Raw genomic sequence first — 16,480 nt, 5'->3', positions numbered from 1 at the left:
TATGAAGGAATTTTCTGGATTGATTTTTCCACAGGTTTTTGTACCTGCATTTTTAATTACGCATTGTATTTTGTGTTTTCGGGTTATAGAGTTACAACGGATAATGGATAATGGATAATGTCCTGGAAAATTACTAGTACCCTTTCCATTTTTCTAGATATTTTTCTTATAGTGTACTAACTGAACAACAATCACAGGTACAAGCTACTAAAAAGGTGTATCACAATAGGTGTGTTCGTCTTGAAGCGGCGCTGCGCAGTTCGATCAGTGTTTGACATCAAAGCACCGCGAGAGCAATTAGAAAGCATGCAGATCCGTTGAATTATTGTTGAACAATTGCAAATAGCATTTAACTTAAGTCACGTGATGTGTGTACTACTAGGCATCTTTGGTTTTCCTCTTTTTGTGTAATTTAGATGGAAAATGTGTGCCTTTTTTATCGTTTGAGTCACTTATCAAAAGTTGCTAAATGTTGCCAAATAAATTTGAAAAAATAGCTATATTTGTTGCTAGGTGCTTTTGGAAGAAAAAGTTGCTAGGGTAGTCTGAAAAGTTGCTAAATCTAGCAACAAAATTGCTAAGTTGGCAACACTGATCTGACTGTTTTACGTCCCTGTGCGTCACAGCCACGCCCATACAACACATTATTACACCTAACCAACTCATATTCTCATGCGGTTTGTTAGACTGCAGTCCTGGGGGAGAAGGAACTTTGTTGTCAACTGTTCTCTCGCATCCCTGTGGACTGAGAGGCAGCGCGGGAGTCATGAAGCAGGAGGTCAGGGCTGCTCTGGGCTCAGCTCGTCCCTGGCTCCACTCAGAGGCGAACCTTTCTGCTCAGAGGTAAACAGATGCATCTTATCATATCCTGCCCATTTCTTATGTGTATTTATCTGTAAGATGGAGAAAGCAATATATATATATATATATATATATATAGTTACTATATTACTTATTAGGCTATATAACGCACTGTATGCTATTATATATAATGCATTCTGTATTAAATATCATGCATTCTGTATTACATATATTACATGTCATATTGCATATTTGTGCAAACTATTTTATTTTAAACTGTAAATAATTAGCTTCTCTGTTTCCAGCAGAGGTGTTTGTCTCGCCCGGGCGCACTTTGAGAAACAGCCTCCTGCCAACCTGCGCAAGTCAAACTTCTTTCACTTTGTGTTGGCTTTATATGATAGTCAGGGTCAGTCTGTGGAGATAGAGCACACTGCGTTTGTGGACTTTGTTGAAAAGGAGAAGGTGAGGAGATATGTAGAATATATGAAAGAGTGAATTTGGAAATTAAAAATGATGAAGCCTTGCAAAGCATATTTGTTTATTCATTCCTTCGATTTAGGAGCCTGTAAGTGAAAAAACAAACAATGGAATCCATTACAAACTCCAGTTACTGTACAAAAATGGTGAGTACTGTATAAAGTGTGGACTGCTTTAGAATATTCTACTTTAAGAAATGCACTTCATTTGAAAATACAGCTGTCCTTTGTATGATGTTCCGTATTGATGCTTTGTTATTAATTTTTCTGTCTTTTAGGTGTCAGAACAGAGCAAGATCTATACATCCGTTTGATAGACTCTGTGACCAAACAGGTAAAATAGTTTATGCACTTTAATATTATTTGCAAGAATATGTTGTGTGTGTTAGCACTAAAAGATCACTTCAGTGAAGACTAAATGCTTAAATAAAAATCATAACTATGAAGTGATAATGTGAATGATATATAATTGAAATATACTATATAATTTACCAATGTTATATGTAGGGTGTGTTGTCTACAGATCTTTTTTTCACTGAAATGCACGTAAATACTGACATGATACATTTATATATTTTCTTCTGCATAACATTAACCTGCCGTTTGCCTATATTACTATGACTCTTTCAGGCAATTGTGTTTGAAGGTCAAGATAAAAACCCTGAAATGTGTCGTGTTCTTCTCACTCATGAGATAATGTGCAGGTAACTTGTGTCAAACACACTTAACTTATGTAATCTCATGCAAACAGACACACAAAGTCATAAAATAGTCTTACAAATTAGTGTTTATTTGCTGTAATTATAATATGCAGGGGTTTTTTTTCTGTTGATGCAGTGATAATTGTGTTAATCTCTATATGTGAATTTTCAGCCGATGTTGTGATAAGAAAAGTTGTGGAAACAGGAACGAAACACCATCAGACCCCATCATTATTGACCGGTAGGGCAATCAGCTGCATTCTGTAAGATTATAAATGAATAAAGAAATGTATGTATGTACTATAATATGTGTAAGTACAAATAAAGGCAAGAAAAAGTGTATTGTTATTACTTATAAAGATATTACTTACAGAAATTGGGATTCGTCAGCTTTAAGGATAAAAGCAGACAGACAGATTGTACTCTTTCATCTCTCCAATTCTCAGTTTCTAATATTTTCCTCTTCTTACATCATTCTCTCAGTGACTCTTTTTCTCTATTCCCTGATCGACAAATACCTTTACATGTTTGCATGTTTTCTTGTTATTGCATAGGTTCTTCCTGAAATTTTTTCTCAAATGTAATCAAAATTGCCTGAAAAATGCAGGGAACCCACGAGACACGCGTCGTTTCCAGGTACACACACAACTTCATACTGTATATTCATATCACTGATAATGTGTCTGATAATGGATCTATTAATCAACATGAAATATTTAATGAAAAGGCTGTCCCTTACAGTACTGAATTACACTTTAGAAGTGCAATAGTAAAAACTATAAATGTAGCCAACACTGTTACTTTAATTCATTCAATTTATGTACTGTTTTTAATAATCCTTGTGCCACATCAAAAGGTCCTTTTGTGCCCAACATTTTCTGCACTAGACTACTAGTAAAAATATCCTGTTCTTTGCAGGTGCTAGTCTCTACCACAGCCTCTGTTAAGGCCCACATTCTAGCCATTTCAGATAATATATTTGTCCATAACAATTCAAAGCATGGCAGAAGACCAAGAAGATTTGAGCTGATTGAAGGTACAGTAATTACAAGCATGCTTCTAATAATTCCATGATTACTAATGATTCAATTCAAAATCAAACGCACACAACTAACTATGCAATTCAAATCAGTGTGGTCACTGAAAGTTTGTTCATATGATAATGTGTAGGTAAATATACAGTAGAAGAAGAGTATACAATATTTTTTTGATTGTTTGTGATTTCTTTTAGCATGCATTTGCTGTAGTTTATGTAGACCTATCTCTGAAGTGCAATACCCTTACTCAGTGTATTGAGCTGATATTTGTGTGTTAATTTAGCTGAGATCCCCTGCATCAAGGCCATCAGTCCGAGTGAAGGTTGGACGTCAGGTGGAGCCTCAGTGATTATTATTGGAGATCAGTTCTTTGATGGTCTACAAGTGGTTTTCGGAACAGTTATGGTCTGGAGTGAGGTGTGTAACAGTCTCAATCGCCAAACAAATTACTATAAATGTGACCCTGGACCACAAAACCAGTCTTAAGTCGCTGGGGTATATTTGTAGCAATAGCCAAAAATACATTGTATGGGTCAAAATTATAGATTTTCAGAACAGAGCAAGATCTATACATCCGTTTGATAGACTCTGTGACCAAACAGGTAAAATAGTTTATGCACTTTAATATTATTTGCAAGAATATGTTGTGTGTGTTAGCACTAAAAGATCACTTCAGTGAAGACTAAATGCTTAAATAAAAATCATAACTATGAAGTGATAATGTGAATGATATATAATTGAAATATACTATATAATTTACCAATGTTATATGTAGGGTGTGTTGTCTACAGATCTTTTTTTCACTGAAATGCACGTAAATACTGACATGATACATTTATATATTTTCTTCTGCATAACATTAACCTGCCGTTTGCCTATATTACTATGACTCTTTCAGGCAATTGTGTTTGAAGGTCAAGATAAAAACCCTGAAATGTGTCGTGTTCTTCTCACTCATGAGATAATGTGCAGGTAACTTGTGTCAAACACACTTAACTTATGTAATCTCATGCAAACAGACACACAAAGTCATAAAATAGTCTTACAAATTAGTGTTTATTTGCTGTAATTATAATATGCAGGGTTTTTTTTTCTGTTGATGCAGTGATAATTGTGTTAATCTCTATATGTGAATTTTCAGCCGATGTTGTGATAAGAAAAGTTGTGGAAACAGGAACGAAACACCATCAGACCCCATCATTATTGACCGGTAGGGCAATCAGCTGCATTCTGTAAGATTATAAATGAATAAAGAAATGTATGTATGTACTATAATATGTGTAAGTACAAATAAAGGCAAGAAAAAGTGTATTGTTATTACTTATAAAGATATTACTTACAGAAATTGGGATTCGTCAGCTTTAAGGATAAAAGCAGACAGACAGATTGTACTCTTTCATCTCTCCAATTCTCAGTTTCTAATATTTTCCTCTTCTTACATCATTCTCTCAGTGACTCTTTTTCTCTATTCCCTGATCGACAAATACCTTTACATGTTTGCATGTTTTCTTGTTATTGCATAGGTTCTTCCTGAAATTTTTTCTCAAATGTAATCAAAATTGCCTGAAAAATGCAGGGAACCCACGAGACACGCGTCGTTTCCAGGTACACACACAACTTCATACTGTATATTCATATCACTGATAATGTGTCTGATAATGGATCTATTAATCAACATGAAATATTTAATGAAAAGGCTGTCCCTTACAGTACTGAATTACACTTTAGAAGTGCAATAGTAAAAACTATAAATGTAGCCAACACTGTTACTTTAATTCATTCAATTTATGTACTGTTTTTAATAATCCTTGTGCCACATCAAAAGGTCCTTTTGTGCCCAACATTTTCTGCACTAGACTACTAGTAAAAATATCCTGTTCTTTGCAGGTGCTAGTCTCTACCACAGCCTCTGTTAAGGCCCACATTCTAGCCATTTCAGATAATATATTTGTCCATAACAATTCAAAGCATGGCAGAAGACCAAGAAGATTTGAGCTGATTGAAGGTACAGTAATTACAAGCATGCTTCTAATAATTCCATGATTACTAATGATTCAATTCAAAATCAAACGCACACAACTAACTATGCAATTCAAATCAGTGTGGTCACTGAAAGTTTGTTCATATGATAATGTGTAGGTAAATATACAGTAGAAGAAGAGTATACAATATTTTTTTGATTGTTTGTGATTTCTTTTAGCATGCATTTGCTGTAGTTTATGTAGACCTATCTCTGAAGTGCAATACCCTTACTCAGTGTATTGAGCTGATATTTGTGTGTTAATTTAGCTGAGATCCCCTGCATCAAGGCCATCAGTCCGAGTGAAGGTTGGACGTCAGGTGGAGCCTCAGTGATTATTATTGGAGATCAGTTCTTTGATGGTCTACAAGTGGTTTTCGGAACAGTTATGGTCTGGAGTGAGGTGTGTAACAGTCTCAATCTCTGTTGCCAAACAAATGACTATAAATGTGACCCTGGACCACAAAACCAGTCTTAAGTCGCTGGGGTATATTTGTAGCAATAGCCAAAAATACATTGTATGGGTCAAAATTATAGATTTTTCTTTTATGCCAAAAATCATTGGGACATTAAGTAAAGATCATGTTCCATGACGATATTTTGAAAATGTTCTACTGTAAATATATCAAAACTTAATTTTTGATTAGTAATATGCATTGCTAAGAACTTCATTTGGACAACTTTAAAGACTTTAGATTTTTTTGCACCCTCAGATTCCAGATTTTCAAATAGTTGTATCTCGGCCGAATATTGTCCTATAACAAACCATACATCAATGTAAAGCTTATTTATTCAGCTTTCATGTGATGTATACATCTCAATTTAAAAAAATTGACCCTTATGACTGATTTTGTGGTCCATGGTCACAAATACATTTTTGTTTCATTTTTAGCTTCCTTTTTCCATTTGTTTATTTTTTGGACATCCTTCACCACAGATTTCTCACAGAGCTTTGCTAATTTTGGAAGGTGTGAAATACATTGTTGCCAATATATATGCCTTCAGTAATTTTGTTTCATATTTTCAAATAATGATGTACATGATGTACTCTCTCCACAGAGAGATTTCTGCTTCCTGAGAGGGTGATGACTTTTTCCTTTTTGTTGTAGGTGATTACACCACATGCGATTCGTTTGCAGACTCCACCTCGTCACATCCCTGGTGTTGTAGAAGTTACACTGTCCTACAAATCCAAGCAGTTCTGCAGAGGACCTCCAGGACGCTTTATTTACACTGGTAAGAATTATAAAGTTTGGAAAAACTCACAAATTTTGCAATTTACCATAACCATAGTTATACCATGGAATATTTTCAGTTTTTAAGAATATCTGAAAAGCAGATGTATGATTTTTTTCCTGTTAAATAATGCCTTTTTTTGGAAGCTCAGGCAATCTAATTAGTTGTTGCTTGTCTGATACATTACAGTTTAACTTTGAAAAGTGTTTCACTTTTAAGCTTTAAATGAGCCAACCATTGACTACGGATTCCAGCGGCTGCAGAAGGTGATTCCTCATCATCCAGGCGATATGGAAAGACTACCAAAAGTGAGCCAGAAATGCTTAGTTGATTTCTTCCTAAATTCTGTGTTGTCCATTTTAATTGTTCTAGGTTCTGTTTTAAATTTTTAATTCAATTGTAAGCCATTAAATAGCATGTCTAATAAATGTAACTGTCCAAAAGATCATTTTTTCTGTGCTCATTATTTTATTTGACATTTCAAAACACAATTAAAAATCATTTTGATTGACAGGAGGTCTTACTGAAGAGAGCAGCTGATCTCTTAGAGATGTTTTATGGAATGCCTCACAACAACCAGGTCAACATAACATTTAGATTTACTCAGGCTTGCTATCCCGATATGTTTGCTGCTGAAATCCAGAGTGGGAAGTGATGTAATTTCTGTGCATTTATATGTGTCTGACCATAGGAGATGATTCTGAAGCGTGCGTCTGATATAGCAGAGGTACTCCACGCCATCCCACGAAACCCATCCCACACAAATTCACATGGAATGATGGGTGTAAACTCCTTTGATGCACAGTTACCCATGAACACAGAAATTTCACCGGATGTAGAACGAGGTATGTTGTATAAACGCATTTGAGAATGGTACATATGCACCACAACAGCGTGTTAATAAATGAATGTCTCTCAGTGTCTCTTTCAGTGGGTTTCAGTCGGAGTTCAAACAGTGGCTTCATTGCAGACAGCACATCCCAGCAGTCTGAATTCAGCAATACCAATACGTGCATGAATACACACACACATTCACACTCTCACTCCAACATGCCAAGACACACACACTCAGACACACACCTGTCCATGGCTGGGCACACACAAACACACACACGCCCTTCTGTGTCAAACTTCTCTGTGGCCACACAGCCATTCTTAGACAGTCCTACAGCGGACACACAACACTACATTGGTAAGAACACAGCTTTCTCGCTGTCTGTAACTGTCAAGCATGGAGAATTTTTTAACCAATTTTTTTTTCCAAAAGGTCAACATTCAAAATTGGTTACAGTTGAATTATGAATTTATCTGAATTTAAGTTCATTTTAATTCTACTTCCTTGCATTCAAATTATGATTGCAGCACAACCCAGAATTTAATTAGCATTTATAATTAACCCAATTATACTTACACAAAATAACATTTGTAAATGATATTTGTTGTAAAAATCCATGTATACTATGGACACATTTCTGTTTATTTTTGAACATTATTATAATCAAGATATTATCAATCTGAATCATGGTCAAATTGCATAATGATCATAATAAATTATTTACACTCATCCTGAAGACAAATATATATATATATATATATAGATAGATAGATATCCGTGGTTCATTTAAACCTTCCTTGTCTCCTTTTCTTTCATGCATGTCTGTAGTGAAGCAAAAAAGTGCATTTGCTCCAGTTCTGAAGCTGCAGTCCTCAACAGAACAAGCTTCAGGTGTCCCCGTCTGCACGGTAATGGCACATGACATGCATGTATTTACACACAAGCTTCTCTCACCTGCTCTTTTCGTCTACCCTATAATACCTTAAATTGTGACAGTACATAATGTACTGAGTGTGCAAATCTGACAGACTCATGTCTATTCTGTTTGTTTTTTACAGCCTTGCATGGACTAGTGACACCAGTCACACTCTCACATGGACAAATGAAAAACTCCATTTAGAAGTTGTGATCTTTGTAGTCAGGGAACAACAGCGTCTGTTTTGCATTTTGAAGGTTCTCCCAGTGCGGGCAATACAAAAACAATAAAAAATGTTAAATCATATTGGTTGGTGATAAAGCAACTTTTTTGTTAAATGTCGTAGACAATATGCACCTCTCTATTATTAGTGTATTTGTGGTCTGTGCCCAAGCCATTAAATATAAATATTACCTATGTATGTTAACTTTGTGTGTCATCTTGCTGAGTTCTGATTGGCTACTTAATCCCTCAGAGCACTAGAAATGTTTACATTTACACTATCATTCAAAAGATTGGGGTCAGTAAGATTTTCTCTTATGCTCAACGAGGTTGTGTTTATTTGATCAAATATGGTGAAATATTATTACTATTTAAAATAACTTTTCTATTTTAATATGTTTTCAAATGTAATTTATTCCTGTGATGGCAAAGCTGAACCTTCCGCAGCCATTATTCCAGTCTTTAGTGACATTATACTAAAGTTAAACTAAGCTTTTCCTGGAACATTTGTCTACTAAAACTCACTATTATTTAAAGAAAAGGAAAAATGGTCTAAACATTGGACATGGATTGGTACTAGACTAACTGGTGACAATGACAATGGTTATTTTCTAACAAGGATTTATTTCAGCCCAGGTTTCACATGGACTATGTCTCTACAAGTCTATTCTTCATGTCTCATTAAATTCTCATATAGGTTGAGAATTGCTCTTATGGCAGGGGAGGCAGCTCTGTTTGTGTTCTAGAAGATACTTCACTGAATTCTCAAATTAGCTCTCTTTCAAACGATCAAGTTTTACTATAAGGAGGAGGCATCAAAAATAAAACCAAATGCTGAACATGGAGTTTGTCTCTTAGAAATCTGAGCGCATGAGTGAGTCCTCCCTGTGTGTGAGAGAGGAGGCTGCACATTCACCTGAACACTGAAAATCCTGTTGTAGATGTTAAAACCCCTTCACAACAGTACTACCAATGTGTGATTTGTCTTTTGTTCACATCTGTCTTTATGAAATGGAGTGCAAAATGAGGAGTTATTCTCTTTAATAAGAAGAATTAATGTATGAATCAAGTATATTATAATTTTTCTGTTATCAAGATTTGCTCGACCTGAATCAATCAACATTAAATATGTTATTACAAAACGCTGCTGGCAGTGAGGCAGATTGAGAGCAAAATTGTCCAATCACAGAGCTGAGCGCAAATATGCTGTGCTCTGATTGGTCGGTTGTCCTTACATCGTTTACCAAGCAGGAAGTGAAATTAAGAAATGTTCAGTCCTGTTCCGAAGACATTAAAAACGTCCCTGGCGTCCATTGCTCGTTGTAATCATGTATGTTGTATCTATGTTATTTTTCTCTTTGCTAATACGCTCACAAGTGTAATAAAAAAGAATGTCATCTTGTAATTACTGTCGGTGATTTTACTTCTGCGTGAAAAAGTAACTGTTGATGTTTTGAGTGTGCGGGTCTATGACGTGTGACAGCTGCTTATGTGCGTGCGAGTTTTTGTCTCACGTGACTTCAGTATATATTGCATGTGTTTAACAGCGTTTTGACAGCAGATTGCTTGCTTTGTGCAGTTTGTGATGTCTGACAGCGGTTCTTGTGTGCTGCGGGATGTGACTCTCTGCTCGCCAGTAGGAGAAATCCTGCTGAGCGGCTGTGAGAAGGGAGTTCATACCATTAATATCAAACTGGGAACAGACAAAGAGGAAAGGTAACTCTCGCAAACATGACACAAACTGTCAGACATTAGCCAGTCATAACATGTAAACCACACGGTCGCCGTGATTGTGCAAAGTAAGACTGGATCAACTTTTTTTTTTTTTGCTGATCCTGGATCAACATTATTGTCCAATAAAACCCCTTCACAACAGTACTACCAATGTGTGATTTGTCTTTTGTTCACATCTGTCTTTATGAAATGGAGTGCAAAATGAGGAGTTATTCTCTTTAATAAGAAGAATTAATGTATGAATCAAGTATATTATAATTTTTCTGTTATCAAGATTTGCTCGACCTGAATCAATCAACATTAAATATGTTATTACAAAACGCTGCTGGCAGTGAGGCAGATTGAGAGCAAAATTGTCCAATCACAGAGCTGAGCGCAAATATGCTGTGCTCTGATTGGTCGGTTGTCCTTACATCGTTTACCAAGCAGGAAGTGAAATTAAGAAATGTTCAGTCATGTTCCGAAGACATTAAAAACGTCCCTGGCGTCCATTGCTCGTTGTAATCATGTATGTTGTATCTATGTTATTTTTCTCTTTGCTAATACGCTCACAAGTGTAATAAAAAAGAATGTCATCTTGTAATTACTGTCGGTGATTTTACTTCTGCGTGAAAAAGTAACTGTTGATGTTTTGAGTGTGCGGGTCTATGACGTGTGACAGCTGCTTATGTGCGTGCGAGTTTTTGTCTCACGTGACTTCAGTATATATTGCATGTGTTTAACAGCGTTTTGACAGCAGATTGCTTGCTTTGTGCAGTTTGTGATGTCTGACAGCGGTTCTTGTGTGCTGCGGGATGTGACTCTCTGCTCGCCAGTAGGAGAAATCCTGCTGAGCGGCTGTGAGAAGGGAGTTCATACCATTAATATCAAACTGGGAACAGACAAAGAGGAAAGGTAACTCTCGCAAACATGACACAAACTGTCAGACATTAGCCAGTCATAACATGTAAACCACACGGTCGCCGTGATTGTGCAAAGTAAGACTGGATCAACTTTTTTTTTTTTTGCTGATCCTGGATCAACATTATTGTCCAAAACATAGACCTAACCCTATCCCTACCCCTAAACCTAACCCTACCCATAATCTCTAAAATCAGAGGGAAATGATAGTTGAATCACAAGGGTGTAGAAGCACCTAACTCTGGTTGTAAGGCTAAAATTGACATTTCCTGTAAACTTATCCCTCAATTCTGATTGGTTGATTGGAATGTTGTTCCAGGATCAACAAGGATGTTAATCCAGGAACATGTTGCACTTGGTGAAATCGCATTCACGAAAACCACACGCAGTGCTGCTAGTATTGGGGGAAACAAAGCTATTCGAAATTCTGAATCAATTGAACCATTTGTTTCACAAAGTGATTCACTGTTTTGAAGCGCTCGAAACATCACATGCTTCACAAAACGTTTATTGATGGAGTCGTGTGGATTATTATGGTGTTTCTATCAGCTGTTTGAACTCTCATTCTGACGGCACCCATTCACTGCAGAGGATCCACGGTGAGCAAGTGATGTAATGCTAAATTTCTCTAGATCTGCTCCGATGAACAAACAAATTAATCTACATATACAGTGCATTTTCAACAAAATGTCCGTTAATGTGTATCCTGTTGTAGTGTACACCCTGTTGGCCAGTCAGAAATGAGCCCTGAGTTGCAGCGCTGTGTTGACTGGCTTCAGTGCTACTTCATGAAACCCGAGTCCATCAGCGCTCTTCCTTTGCCTGCCTTACACCATCCGCTAATGCAGAGTGGTTAGTCACATACACGCACTACTCCACTATATCTGTAGTTCGTTTCAAGTAAAAACAAGGCTTTTAACTGCCACTGTTTTCCTCCCTCTTTCTCTTTCTCAGACTCTTTTAAAGCACATGTGCTGTGGACTCTGTTTAAGGAAGTGGGACTTGGTAAAACGGTCTCCTACAAGCAGCTTGCTGAAATGATCGGCAATCCAAAAGCTGTGCGAGCAGTGGGTTCAGCCATGAAGAATAACCCGGTGAGATTGTTGCAACGATCATGACAGATTGATTTATCTGGAGGTATTTTTTCTCATTTGATGCAGCCTTTGTCTGTTGTTCTCTTAGGTTCCCCTGATAGTGCCATGCCACCGGGTGCTGCGTAGTTCAGGGGACAGTGGCTCATATATGGGAGGAAAGGGAGATGATATTAAAGTTTGGTTGCTCACTCATGAGAAAAAAGCATTGGAGCTCAATGCATCAAAGAATGAAAAATCCATCTGATGGACCCCAAATCCACTTCACGCTGCTTCTCAGTTTGTTCGCAAACATTTTATTAATTACGTTTTTTGATTTCTGATTGATTGGACAAATTATATTCCACTTTAGCAAACAGACCCTTTGTTGTTATCCATATATCTTCTATAGTTAAAGGAATATATTGGAATTGTGTTTTTGAGAACAGGTGGTTTGATTAGTTGTTCTGGTTGTCAGTGTTACATTGACATTGTTAAAATGTGATTTGAAAAATAATTCTGTATTTATGCTGTTTAATCCAAAGGATTATGGAAGAAATTGTGATTTTTTTTAATATCTTTTTTTTAGCTGACATGCATAAGTGATATTTTTTGCAGCAAATAATTTTGTATTCCGTATCTCATTTAGAATTATATAAGAAATGTTTTAAGCTAATTAACAGCTCTGTAAAGCAAATAAAATATTTGTTAATGGTGGATCAATAGTCAATAGAATAATACAATTTTTTAATGTATTTTTGAAGGAAGTCTGTTATGCTCACCAGTGAAAAAATGCATCATGGTTTCCACAGAAATATTAAACAGTAAAAACTTTTCAACATTAATCTCCAATAATAACTGATCATATTTGAGCACCAAATCATTATATTATAATGATTTATGAAGGATTATGTTACATAGAAGTACAAATAAAAGATCATAAAAAAGGACCCACTTTATATTGAGTGTCTTTAACTACTATTAAATTAATGATTTGATACAATGCATTTATTAGATACATGAATGCTTTTACATTGTACTTCTATTGAAAAATACCCTCGTCTAATTACATCTAGCCCTCCCTTAAACCTAACCAAACCACTAATCCTGTCCCTAAACATATTCAAGCTTTTGACCAGTGTGTATTTTGTCACACTAATAAATGCGTCATCACAGACATTTGTATTTTTTAATCATTAGCAATTATGTGTTACTCCATAATGTGTCTAACATAATGCAAATTTAGTTATACTCTTGAGCACAAATATCAAAAGTTTCTGATTAAATAGTCGGAGAATCAGCATTTAGCTGCCATACGAACACTTCCACTTGGATGTCAGACAGACAGTCATGATCTCTTTTAATGGGAGGATGAAGGAGGGGCGTCCCTGGGGAGATCTCCACAGTCCTTGGTGTGATACTGCCTTATATTGTGTTTAATCACATGTGACATGCGCTGCTTCCACTGCCTCAGGCTGTGCTGATCTCTCACTAAGCCTTCACATACGGCTTCATGCCACCTTACAAAAGAGCAATTTGTGGCTGACAGAATAAAACAGTTGGATCAAGCTCAGTGAACGCAAACCCTCCCTGCAATTTCAAATCATTTAATGGAGTGTGGGAGCTGCTATCATAACTGTACAGGTTTGTATCCATTTCCTGTGACACTTTACACAAAAAGGTTAGACTATAGAATATAAAACTCTTTCATTTTCTTTTTCCTTTTCAGTAGATGATAAAAAAAAACATTGGCTGTTTTCTATTAAATAATATTTGTAATTTACCAAATGTAACATGTTAGTTTGTAGTTATTGAAAATATCTTTGTTTAAGAGTAAATTACTTAATTTTTGTTTTTGCCTTAAAAAAAAATCTCATGTTTAATTCCCTCAGATGCTTTAAAACCACTGTTATTATATTTGCCCTTTTTAGCCAAGTTTTTTAAATGTCTATATACATGTCTGTATATATTGTTTTATTTTTAGTTATTTTAGCAGATCAAGTTAAACTAAATAAAAAGAAATAATGTTGCTTTGGATATTAGCTGAAATAAAATAAGTCTGTTTTTATTATTTTATTTCATTTCATTTTTTTTTAAATTCCAAATAACACCTTTTTTTTTTGTTGCATATATTTAGTTAATAACCATATCCAAAGCAATTACGAATGAGGAATACAAGCGTTTCATATTACTCAAAAAATATAGCAATCCACAGTTTCAAACATCTTCTATAATAGTACAAGTGGGAAGGACATTTTATAGTGTTAATATTATTATTTCCTACAATATCTATGGTAGAGGTTGAATGGTTGAGCACACATTGCACGCTATATTAATCTCTATAATGTTTTAAAAAATGTAATAGTATTATTAGTATGTCAGGTGTATCAAGGATCAAGTCTGATAAAGTTTAAATTATAAAAACCGAAAATGTCTTTGTGTCTGTCTTTGTGCTGTTATTGTATGGTTTGCTGCAGAAACTTTTCTTTGGTGTAATAGCATTCAGAACAAACTGCTTGAAACTTGTAGAAACTTCACAGGAAGCGATGTTGGGTGATGTTCTTTTGAGATGTCAGCAGAGGTGGAAGGCTAATCCGCTGAGGATAAGACAACATATACTAACAAATCCATGTAAGGTATAAGATTTAACATTTAGATTATTATACACTTGAACAAGGGACATGATCTAGGGGGAGTATCCGTGTAATTAGTCTACTGTAAATCATTTGTCAGAGTAAGACGTGATCAAACTGTAGCTTTTAGTGGTTCAGAATGATAATAAACTATGATTTAAAAGTAAAGATTCTCTTTTGATTGACAGAATGAAGGTGATTTACAATATTATCCCTGTGCTGCATTAGCCCCATGCTGCTGTTATAATCTTCAAAGCATGTAATGTGTCAGAACAAATCATGGGTTATGGTTATACTTAAAGAAATTGTTCTGATTTTCTGAGCAGGTTTTGCTAAACACTAACCCTCACCTTTGAGGCCTGATTTTCAGAGTCTTTCCAAGAAGATTTTCAGTTTGTATCTGTCACACCGGTGAACGTATCATGCAGATGCTGCATTAAGCTTCATGTTCAGAGGTGATAATGTCTAAGCACTTAAATATGATTAATGTGTCACACCATCCAAGATCTCACCTCACAGATTCACCTTTGACACTCACATATCACTGATGTTATCACAGCTCTCTGAATTCCCTTCAGTTTGTGAACTATGTGGAGCTACTGAGCAAAGTCATCAGTATCAGAGGTGTAAAGCTGTCTCAATCAAAATCCTAATATAGAAGACCTGTTGGAGAAGGTACATTTTCAGTTGCTAATAGCTCAGCTATCTGACCATCTGTTCAGTCCTAATAAAGTATATTGACATACTTTTATTGAACCTTACATGTATTCGGTTTACTGACCCCTATGGAAAAAAGACAGCATGTTGGATAGGTATGTTTTGAAGCATGGTAGCTGGTTTGAGGTGGTTTAAGCTGGTCCTTAGTTGGTTATGAGCTGGTCTTGAGCTGGTAAGCTAGTTATGAGCTGGTCCTGAGCAGGATCTAGTTGCTTAGGACCAGCTTATGTCCAGCTAAAACCAGCTCATGACCAACTAAGGACCAACTTAAGCCAGCTCAAACCAGCTACTATGCTTCCAAACATACCTAACCAGCATATGGTTTTTTTTTTTCCAACAGGAACAGTTAAACTGGATGTCAGTTAACATAATTAGGCCTACTGACATACCAAAATAATTGTCTAGTTTTCGACGTTACACTTTAATTCAATTTTCAATCATATTATTCAGTGCTTTGAAATCTTATAGCAAACAAATGTGATAAGCTAACAGATAATCTTTGTAAATGCTTATGATATATTTATTAGCCACAACACATTTAATTGGCTTCCGTCTTGAATATTAAAACAATTTACAGCCTAATCTCCAGAGTGAATAAACTATAAAAATGTTGTCGCAACTTTTTCGTGGTCACTTTGTAGCCATATCCAGATACAACAGCGCCACCATGTGGAAGAAAAAATGGGATTTGTATGTTTTGTCTATATTCTGGGAAAAAGGCCTTTGGTTATCTGATCAATTAGTGCAACTTTTGCTTCAGCTCTGAGCACATTTAATATTCATTTTGAACAAATTAGGCATACTAGGTATTTACAGTATATATGTGCCTCCAATGCAGAATATATTTATTAAAACCATACGAGGAGGATATTCCAGTAGGACTCAATAAAACATGTTGTTCACATGGAATAAAACTTAAATTTATTCTCATTGGCTCCAAGGGTTTGTCTTCATCCTTTATGCTTTTAAACTCTTCCTCGTCTGTTGGGAAATCTCTGTTCTTTCAGAGGCAAACCTTCAGCATCCACTTCATTCACCTGTAATTATAATAGAAGGACATCACTGATCAGTTTCACACTGGGAAATGAAGCTGCGGATGTTTTCCAGTATAAGAAAGAGAAACAGTCATGCTCTTACTATGTGTATCGGTGAAAGCCGCTCCATTGATATGTGCCTCCA

General features: G+C 35.8%; 2 protein-coding genes across 7 annotated transcripts; both read left to right on the top strand.

The window, feature by feature from the left end:
• The first annotated feature begins 659 nt into the window (after positions 1-659).
• LOC107750882 (transcription factor COE3-like) lies at positions 660-8,413 on the top strand. The gene is made up of 16 exons (XM_016566445.1): positions 660-843; positions 1,110-1,266; positions 1,364-1,427; positions 1,559-1,614; positions 1,911-1,984; positions 2,154-2,222; positions 2,536-2,617; positions 2,900-3,017; positions 3,302-3,435; positions 6,148-6,274; positions 6,494-6,582; positions 6,789-6,854; positions 6,966-7,119; positions 7,194-7,466; positions 7,938-8,017; positions 8,168-8,413. Exons 1-16 carry the CDS (start codon positions 767-769, stop codon positions 8,180-8,182), a joined length of 1,635 nt encoding a protein of 544 aa, XP_016421931.1. The 5' UTR covers positions 660-766; the 3' UTR covers positions 8,183-8,413.
• A 1,082-nt stretch (positions 8,414-9,495) lies between these two features.
• On the top strand, positions 9,496-12,898 carry LOC107750861 (methylated-DNA--protein-cysteine methyltransferase-like). 6 transcript variants are annotated; one of them, XM_016566414.1, is made up of 5 exons: positions 9,496-9,577; positions 9,827-9,963; positions 11,597-11,733; positions 11,836-11,975; positions 12,064-12,898. In XM_016566414.1, the coding sequence occupies exons 1-5, from the start codon at positions 9,515-9,517 to the stop codon at positions 12,217-12,219; spliced, it is 633 nt and encodes a 210-aa protein (XP_016421900.1). In that variant the 5' UTR covers positions 9,496-9,514; the 3' UTR covers positions 12,220-12,898. The 6 variants fall into 6 exon arrangements, with proteins under 6 accessions (XP_016421900.1, XP_016421905.1, XP_016421904.1 ...); XM_016566419.1 differs by having other exon boundaries at positions 9,546-9,577; positions 9,795-9,963; XM_016566418.1 differs by lacking the exon at positions 9,496-9,577 and adding an exon at positions 9,600-9,685.
• The last annotated feature ends 3,582 nt before the right edge of the window (positions 12,899-16,480 follow it).

The sequence above is a fragment of the Sinocyclocheilus rhinocerous genome, unplaced genomic scaffold, assembly GCF_001515625.1.
Source record: "Sinocyclocheilus rhinocerous isolate Xijiao unplaced genomic scaffold, SAMN03320098_v1.1 scaffold392, whole genome shotgun sequence".
Taxonomy (NCBI): Eukaryota; Metazoa; Chordata; class Actinopteri; order Cypriniformes; family Cyprinidae; genus Sinocyclocheilus; species Sinocyclocheilus rhinocerous.
This window is presented reverse-complemented; position numbering and strand designations above follow the sequence as displayed.

Excerpts from the sequence above, each read along its gene's own strand:
- LOC107750882 (XM_016566445.1), top strand. The coding sequence starts at position 767 with ATGAAGCAGGAGGTCAGGGCTGCTCTGGGCTCAGCTCGTCCCTGGCTC. Across the intron at positions 1,615-1,910 it reads TAGACTCTGTGACCAAACAG|GCAATTGTGTTTGAAGGTCA; the intron begins GTAAAATAGTTT and ends TGACTCTTTCAG. Across the intron at positions 1,985-2,153 it reads ACTCATGAGATAATGTGCAG|CCGATGTTGTGATAAGAAAA; the intron begins GTAACTTGTGTC and ends GTGAATTTTCAG.
- LOC107750861 (XM_016566414.1), top strand. The coding sequence starts at position 9,515 with ATGTTCAGTCCTGTTCCGAAGACATTAAAAACGTCCCTGGCGTCCATT. Across the intron at positions 9,578-9,826 it reads CCATTGCTCGTTGTAATCAT|TTTGTGATGTCTGACAGCGG; the intron begins GTATGTTGTATC and ends TGCTTTGTGCAG. Across the intron at positions 11,976-12,063 it reads CAGCCATGAAGAATAACCCG|GTTCCCCTGATAGTGCCATG; the intron begins GTGAGATTGTTG and ends TTGTTCTCTTAG.